A 9,367-nucleotide genomic window follows, 5' to 3' on the forward strand; every position below is an offset into this window, starting at 1 on the left:
TGTTTGAGGATCCATTCCATTTGTTTGAGACCACATTCCATTTGTTTGAGACCCCATTCCATTTGTTTGAGACCCCATTCCATTTGTTTGAGACCCCATTCCATTTGTTTGAAGCCCCCTTCCATTTGTTTGAGGGCGCCTTCCATTTGTTTGAGGCTCCAATGCATTTGAGTCCTTAATCCTTTCTTCTCACTGTCCCAAACTGAATTCTAATGGTTCTTAGGTTTGTTTCTATTTCCAAACCCAATGGACCAGTGCCTTAGACCCTGGCCTGGGCCTAAAACCTCTCCAAACCACCATAAATCCTCTCAATATAGTGATCTTCAAAGGTGTCCATGTCCAAAGCTATTCCTTCACAAAGTCACAGACCAAAAACCTCCCATTCATTACAGGTGAAGTCTGCCGGGGCCAGAGCGGGCCTGACCAGGCGGCGCCGCTCCGAACGCAAAGTCACCCGCATGGTGGTCATCATCGTGGTGGTCTTTGTCATCTGCTGGCTGCCCTTCTTCACCACCAACATAGTCAACCTCGTCTTCATCATACCAGAGAACAGTGTCACCGCCGGCGTCTACTTCTTCCTGGTCATCATGACCTACGTCAACTCCTGTGCCAACCCGCTCCTCTACGGCTTCCTGTCTGACAACTTCAAGCAGAGCTTCAGGAAGGTCCTGTGTCTCCACAAGGCGAACGGGGTTGGGGTGGGGGACGGAGGAGACATGGGGAGTGGAGGGGGACGTCCCATATCCCCTAGGCTGGAGAGGGTGGAGACGACGCAGCAGCATGACCCGCTCTTCACCCCCCGGATCATGGACTTCAACAATGGACACATGCAGAACAACCAAGTAGGTAAATCTATAGAAATAAAACGACTAGAACGGACATTCGCAATAAAGTGAACGTTCTGTGATGGGTGGACTACTAATTCTATGGGTCAATATTCTACCCAAGAACTGTGAATGGCTGTCAGGTATCAATTATTTTGGTCAGTCTGCCAAAGATAATCTTGAAGGCTGTCCGTTTCATTCATTGGTAGTCAACCGCAGTATACAATATAACTAGATTCACAGCCAATTTATATGTAATTTATATTTATCTAAATGATAGTACTTGATAGTTTTTTTCACCTGCAGAGCATCTTAAGAAGTAGAATAGATTAATAAGCACTTACTACACAGGGCGTTTACCCTTCTCCTTGGCCCACAACTGCTTTACAGCATAGAGGGTGAGAGGAGCTGAAAAATCACTCTGGAAGCCTAACATAGTAAACCCTCCTGATCAGAAGCTTTGACGCTGAGGGGATCCAGTGTACTGTGTGCTGATAGTTAGTTACACCCACTAGTACTGTAAATGGGTACCACTGATTTCTCCTCTACGGTTGATGCCTCCAGTGTATTTAATATTTTTTAAATTCTGAGTGCTATGCATTTCGCTAGTATTTTTCCATCACAACATTGACGTGTAAGGGCCCTCCAGATTTTTAGATAGACTGGGTCTTTATATTTGCCATCTAGTTTTGTTTTAATAATAGAGAAATCAGACCTTACTGCTGAGTACCTGACAGACTACCATTTCTATAGGAGTAGTTAAAACAAACAATGGCGCTTTTAGTATTTAAAAAAGAATGATATACCTCACCCGGTATGCCATCAAGCCCTGGGGTTTTTCCAGACTAAAATTATTTAATAGCATCAAAAAGTTCTTCCTCTGTAATTTGATCTTTCTGTACATTTGTTCATTTTCAATTTTTTATATTATTTGGAAAGAATTCCTTTTAAAATACCATTTGGAGAATCATAGATTCTTCAGTAACGAGTTTCTGCAAATTATTTTTGTTAGTGTTCCTGTATTGGAGATTCAAAATGTTGTGCATTTTTCTCCATATTCCATCCAGTTTGCTTTATTTTTGTAATAGATTACATTAGATCATTCTTGAATAAGTTATTTTTGTTGTTCCTCTAACTTATTTTGTATCTCTGTAGTATCGTTTTTATTGCTATCTACCTGTACTATTAGTTAATGTATATCCCTTGTTAGTCTTGGCTCTTTTGCCAGAAACTGCTTTGTTATTATTGATGAATATTGAATTGAATGACCCCTGAAGGTAAATTTAAAGGTATCCCAAACAATAAGGGAATTTGCTGAACCTATACTATACTGGAAAAATTCAGTTATAAATGATTTTGTCTTAGTTAAAAATAAGTTGTCCTCCCGTAAACTTTGATGAAATTACCAATATCCCCATCCACATGGAAAATATATAAGAGTTATGTGAATGCCAATTAGATGATGATCTGATCACATTCTGTTTCCTATTAAAACTTTTTTGCAAGAGAGAAAGAGACAAGAAAGTAGTCAAGACGACTAGCTTGATTAAGTCTCCTCCATGTATATCTCACTAGGTCGGGGTTTTTTCATCTCCAAATATCCACTATTTCTAATGTGTCCATAATATTAGTGATTTCCTTAGGGGCACGGTGATGATAGTTTGTAGAGTGATTACCTTTACGGTCCATTGAGACATTCAAAAGGATCCACCTTCCTTGCGAATCATTCCTGACTATTTGCACATTCAAATCTACATTTTTGTTCATTTATATCACACCTTTTGAGTTCCTGTCATGTTCATCGTATGAAGGAGACCAAGGCGCAGCGTGAATAGAGTTCCACATATTTTTTATGAACTGAAACTCACCAAAACAAAACAACAAAACAACAACCAAACAAAACGTGAAGCTACTAGTGTGCACAAAGGCACCTAACTGTAGACAAGATCCCACACCAGAAAGTGGGAAAAAAGGCCTGCCTAGATATGATCCCCAATCAGAGACAACGATAAACAGCTGTCTCTGATTGGGTACCATATCAGGCCAACATAGACATACAAACCCCCTAGACATACAAAAACCCTAGGCATACAAACCCCCTAGACATACAAAAATCCTAGACATACAAAAACCCTAGGCATACAAAAAACCCTAGACATAGTCACACCTTGACCTAACCAAAATAAATATAAGAAAACAGAGATATCTAAGGTCAGGGCGTGACAGTACCCCCCCCAAAGGTGCGGACTCCCGGCCGCAAACCTGAACCTACAGGCGAGGGTCCGGGTGGGCATCTACCCTCGGTGGCGGCTCCGGTTCTGGACGCAGTCCCCGCTCCCTACACTGATCCACCCCGCTTCTGTGGAACTGGACCGTGGAATGTTGTCGGAGGCTCCGGACTGGGAACCGTCGCCCGAGGCTCCGGACTGGGAACCGTCGCCGGAGGCTCCGGACTGGGAACCGTTGCCGGAGGCCCCGGACTGGGAACCGTCGCCAGAGGCTCCGGACTGGGAACCGTCGCCAGAGGCTTCGGACTGGGAACCGTCGCCAGAGGCTTCGGACTGGGAACCGTCGCCTGAGGCTCCGGACTAGGACCGGTCCCTGGGGCTCCGGACTGGGAACCGTCGCCAGAGGCTCCGGACTGGGAACCGTCGCCAGAGGCTTCGGACTGGGAACCGTCGCCAGAGGCTCCGGACTGGGAACCGTCGCCAGAGGCTCCGGACTGGGAACCGCCGCCAGAGGCTTCGGACTGGGAACCGTCGCCGGAAGCTCGGGCCTGTGGAGGCACACTGGAGGCCTGATGCGTGGGACTGGTACAGGTGGCACCGGTCAGATGACACGCATCTCAGGGCGAGTGCGGAGAGGAGGCAAAGGACGTACTGGACTACGGGTGGGTGCTGCTATGGTGACCAGTGAGCTGAGATAAGGCGGGGCTTTACCTAGCAGAAACTTATAGATGACCTGGAGACAGTGGCTTTGGCAATGAATATCAAGCGAGGGCCAGCCAACGAGAGCATACAGGTCACAGTGATGGGTAGTATATGGGGCTTTGGTGACAAAATGAATGGCACTGTGATAGACTACATCCAGTTTGTTGAGCAGAGTGTTGGAGGCTATTTTGTAAATGACATCGCCGAAGTCAAGGACCGGTAGGATAGTCAGTTTTACGAGGGTATGTTTGGCATCATGAGTGAAGGATGCTTTGTTGCGAAATAGGAAGCCGATTCTAGATTTAATTGAGATGGTTTGGGATGAGTCGGACCGCGGAATGAAGGAAAAGCAGCCAACAAGTGCTCACCATATGTGGGAACTCCTTCAAGACTGTTGGTATAGCATTCCAGGTGAAGTTGGTTGAGAGAATGCCAAGGTGTGCAAAGCTGTCATGAAAGCAAAGTGTGAAGGCAAAGTGTGAAGGCAAAGTGTGAAGGCGAAGTGTGAAGGCAAAGTGTGAAGGCAAAGTGTGAAGGCAAAGTGTAGCTATTTGAAGAATGTTAAATGTAATACTTTTTTGGTTACTACATGATTCCATTTGTGTTATTTCATAGTCTTGATGTCTTCACTATTATTCTATAATGTAGAAAATAGTAAAAAAGAAAGAAAAGCCCTTGAATGAGTTGGTGTTCTAAAACCTTTGACCGGTAGTGTACATCTAGCTGTCTTTTGTAGGCACCGAACGGCAGCTGCGGGTAGGGTTAAGGGGGAGAGGTGTGTGTCTCTTAACATCAGCAGGTGCACACTATCTAATGTTAAGGAAATCAAATCAAATCAAATGTATTTATATAGCCCTTCGTACATCAGCTGATATCTCAAAGTGCTGTACAGAAACCCAGCCTAAAACCCCAAACAGCAGGTGTAGAAGCACGGTGGCTATGAAAAACTCCCTAGAAAGGCCATAACCTAGGAAGAAACCTAGAGAGGAACCAGGCTATGTGGGGTGGCCAGTCCTCTTCTGGCTGTGCCGGGTGGAGATTATAACAGAACATGGCCAAGATGTTCAAATGGAAGTCTTCAGGTTTTGCTTTCCTGAGTTAGAATACCTCACAATAAACTGCAGACCATATTATTATATTTTTCGTACATGTCTATTTATCACCACAAACCGAGGCTGGCACTAAGACCGGGCTCAACAAGACAATGCACATCCAGAGGATTCGCTCCTAGCGACCAGTGATTTGAATGTAGGCAAACTCCAATCTGTCTTACCTCCTTTTTAGCAGCATGTCAGTCGTGCAACTAGATGCGAAAAAACTCTAGATCACCATTACTCCACACACAAAAATGCATACAGAGCTCTCCCTTGCCCTCCATTTGGCAACTCTAAACATAACTCTATCGTCCTGATTCTTACTTACCCTTAACCCTTTATTCCTTGTGTTATTATTTATCTTTTTTTCTCCCAGCATTGTTGGGAAGGGGCCGTAAGTCATCATTTCACTGTTAGTCTACACCTGTTGTTTACGATGCATGTGGCAAATACATTTTCATTGGATTTGATTCAACACCAAGCTCAGAGCCTTGGGTCTGGACACCACCTCTGCAACTGGATCCTGGACATCCTGACGGGCAGACGACAAGCTGTCAGGATTGACAAGCCAATCTCCAGCACACTGACTCTTAACACAAGGGCCCCCCAGGGGTGTGTCCTGAGTCCTCTGCTGTAGGTCTATTAACCAACAACGGCGAATCAGCCTATAGGGAGAAAGTAAGTTAACTGGCATTGTGATGCCAGGACAACAACCTTTCCTCAACATCAGCAAAACAAAGGAGTTGATTGTTGACTTCAGGAAGCAGAGGGGGGAACATGCCTGATCCACATCAATGGGACTACAGTAGAGTAATGTTCCTTGCTGTCCACATCACCAAGGACATGACATGGACCAACAACACCATCACAACACCGTCTCTACTTCCTAAGGCGGCTGAAGAAATTCAAAATAGTACTGCTGACCTGTTGCATCACGGCCTGGCACGGGAATTGCTTCATCCACGACTGCAAGGTCCTCCAGCTGTTGGTGAAGAAGGCCCAGTACATCACTGGGACCGTGTTCCCACCCATCCAGGACATCTACTCAAAACGTTGCCTGGGGGCGGGCAGTAGCATCATCAAGGAACCCACAAACACCCCAGTCACTCCTTTACCGTCGGGCAGATGGTATCGGAGCATGAGGTCTGATAGCTACAGACTCAGACACAGTTTCTATCTACAAGCCATCAGACTGCTGAACAACTGGTCTGACCACCTCCACTGACTCTGCACACCTTAGCACATATGCACTCACTTAATCACTCACACAACCTCACAGATATGCAGTCATCCACACACACGCACACACAATCACACACATTTATGCTACACACACATCACAACTGCTGCTACCAGACTCTTATTATCATTGTTAAATACTGCACAATTTATACACTTGCCCACCAATCGCCCCTTCCCCAAAACACGTGTAAATATTGGACTATAAACTGTGCCTTCATATATTATACTTATGCATAAAGAGAAATTCTATTGTACTGAGCCATTTACTTTATATTTGAATTCTTATCTTTTATCATGTCTTACTGTTACAGTTCGAAGATTAAAAACAAATCGTGACTGACGGAGGAATGGGCGGGGATGGGTGGGCTAACGGACGAATGGGGGGGACGGATGGACGGACGGGGGGCGAAGGGGGAGTGTGCTGGTCGTGCTGGTCGTTGTTTGTAATGTCTAAATGTATCTCTTGCTGTCTTTGCAGTGTGTTCAAATTGAGACTTGTGCCAACATGACGACGGAGCTTCTGCCCTTAGAGAGCCCAGTGATTGATCAGTCTACGCTATGATGAGGCCTGATAGGTCAGTCTACGCTATGATGAGGCCTGATTGGTCAGTCTACGCTTTGATAATCCCTGATTGGTCTGTCTACGCTTTGATGAGCCCTGATTGGTGAGTCTACACTTTGATAAGCCCTGACTGGTTAGTCTATGCTTTGATGAGCCAAGCCACCTCCCTCTCCATCACGATAAACAATCCATCATTGGGAGCCCTCCCACTGTCAACCCATGTAGCTCTTGACCAATGACCTGTTTCGGACGATACAGGAAGAAGAGGTACATGGGACTTCAAAGAACACTTCCTGTTCTGACACTACACTGAACGATTTCTGCGATGACACCTCTCCTGTTTGTCAGTATAAACAGACATTTACAGCGCATTGCACCACTGAAAGGGGCTGGGGGGAGGACGGCTCATAATAAGGGCTGGAACGGAGCGAATGGCATGACATCAAACACATGGAAACCATGTTCAATGTATTTTATACCATTCCACTGATTCCGCTCCAGCCATTACCACAAGCCCGTCCTCCTCAATGACGGTGCCACCAACCGCCTGTGCATTGCACCAGCTTGGTTTCATAGAACCAGCAAGAGCATATTCTTCCATGTACTTTATAGATTCCTTACATATACTATAAGGAAAGACTATTTTTTAGACTGTGAATGGGTAGAAACTTGCCCTAGAAAATGAACCTGAGTATTCCCTTCACTTTATATGAACTGGATCATTTGATTTCATCAGAAATGTTGTGAATTGAAATGGATTGTCGTCTTTGTGAGCTTGGAACTTTCTGTGTGTAGGTATGTACTGGGCCTTCATCACTATGTAGGTAAGGCCATGACGGGAACGTACTACACACACTGTCTATGACCCTTGTCCATTTGTCACTATGATCACCTGTAACAAGTCCCAAAGGCTCATAATTCCCACCTGTGGACTCATGGATGGTTTCTGCTCTGGACAAAGTTAGTTCAAGCTGGGATGACCAATGAAATGGTACTAGAGGAAACCTGCAATGTGGAAACGAACACTGTCCCCGAACAGAGAGAATGATGATAATGATGATGTCAATCAAATAGAGGAATCTGGCGTACAGTACTCACTGTATCTATGGCATAATGTTATAACGGAGGATCCTATTCATATTATTGATGAATTATTGTTATTTGTTGGGTATTATTGTTATAAACTTGGGTAGTTGTTCCAAGTGTTTTGGTTATTTTAATGTGTTTATTTGTGATTAATGGATCCCCTTGACCTTTTATTGGAGATTGAAGCACTGGTGCAACTTCATTGTGCTTGACCTTACCTGAGGTCATGTTCTTTAGGCACCATACAGAATAAAACGGACTGAAACAGGGAGGGACTACCTCCTAGACTAATGTCCAGTAAGAGACACAGATTTTAATTTCACCTTTTGAATTGTTTTCCCTTGCATGCCCTACTGAACAATCTGCGTACAACAGCATAGTCGTCGCTGTCTGATGAAAAGCACTAACCTCCAAAACACATTTCTTCAGGAAATGGAAGAAATTACCATATTGTCCCATTATTGAACATACAATTCTGAAACTTCAGGAGCTATTTTGAATACACTTTCTTGGTCTAGAGTCATTAAATGTTCAGAGTACATTGAAGGGAGTTACTGCTTTCAAATTTTTTTAAAAATGTAAATGGCAAAAATGTTGTTTTCATCAGACAGCGACTCAATGATTAATCTGCTGTACACACACACTGTATTTTATGGATTAGCTTTAACTGTATTGAGTTCAATGAACACACAATCCACACGGGCTGTCTTACAGTCATGTATGACAGGTTCAAGATTTATACAGTAAGTTATTATCTGTGTACTCTACTCTGGGATTACACCGTGGTCAAGTAAATGTAAAAAAAAGTTGCTGTTACTTATGCTAATTATTTTAAATAATACCATAGCATTATTGCTAATGTGTACCATCTGGACATGTGTTCAACATGTTTCATTTCAGTGTTATTGTTTTAATAAAATGACAAAAATACAATTGGTTCGATCAATATGCATGTAGTTCGAGTACCAGTCTTTTTAGCTAACATTCCACTCCTTGTACCAGTCTTTTTCGCTAACATTCCACTCCTTGTACCAGTCTTTTTAGCTAACATTCCACTCCTTGTATCAGTCTTTTTAGCTAACATTCCACTCCTTGTACCAGTCTTTTTAGCTAACATTCCACTCCTTGTACCAGTCTTTTTAGCTAACATTCCACTCCTTGTACCAGTCTTTTTAGCTAACATTCCACTCCTTGTACCAGTCTTTTTCGCTAACATTCCACTCCTTGTACCAGTCTTTTTCGCTAACATTCCACTCCTTGTACCAGTCTTTTTAGCTAACATTCCACTCCTTGTACCAGTCTTTTTCGCTAACATTCCACTCCTTGTACCAGTCTTTTTAGCTAACATTCCACTCCTTTGGAAAACAACAGGAGTGGCAAGGAGTAGAATGTAAAAGCTGAACAGATACTGCGACCAGGCTAATATGCATGGTCTTTGGATGGATGTCGCTCCCCCTGTCTTTGTCTGTCTTTCTTTCTTTCTTTCTTTCTTTCTTTCTTTCTTTCTTTCTATATGCCCTTCTTTCATCTCCTATCCTCCCATGATCCCTCCCTCTCACCAACCGTCCTTGGTGCTTTCTCTTTCTCTTCCTCTTCACCCGTATCTCCAGTGTGTTTACAGGCAACGTG

General features: G+C 43.9%; 1 protein-coding gene across 3 annotated transcripts in view; it reads left to right on the forward strand.

The window, feature by feature from the left end:
- Positions 1-8,699, forward strand: part of LOC118937771 (somatostatin receptor type 5-like) — a 37,295-nt gene extending 28,596 nt beyond the window's left edge. Inside the window, exons 3-5 of one of the 3 annotated variants that reach the window (XR_005035184.1) lie at positions 393-842; positions 6,569-6,755; positions 6,911-8,699. Coding sequence is in view for 2 of the 3 variants with exons in the window: in XM_036939028.1 (XP_036794923.1) it covers positions 393-842; positions 6,569-6,652 (534 nt within the window). In the remaining variant the exon portion in view is untranslated. Of the gene's footprint in view, positions 1-392; positions 847-6,568 lie in introns of all 3 variants that reach the window. The other 2 variants (XM_036939029.1, XM_036939028.1) reach the window with 2 other exon arrangements.
- Positions 8,700-9,367: the final 668 nt, after the last annotated feature.

This window comes from Oncorhynchus mykiss, chromosome 12, assembly GCF_013265735.2.
Source record: "Oncorhynchus mykiss isolate Arlee chromosome 12, USDA_OmykA_1.1, whole genome shotgun sequence".
Taxonomy (NCBI): Eukaryota; Metazoa; Chordata; class Actinopteri; order Salmoniformes; family Salmonidae; genus Oncorhynchus; species Oncorhynchus mykiss.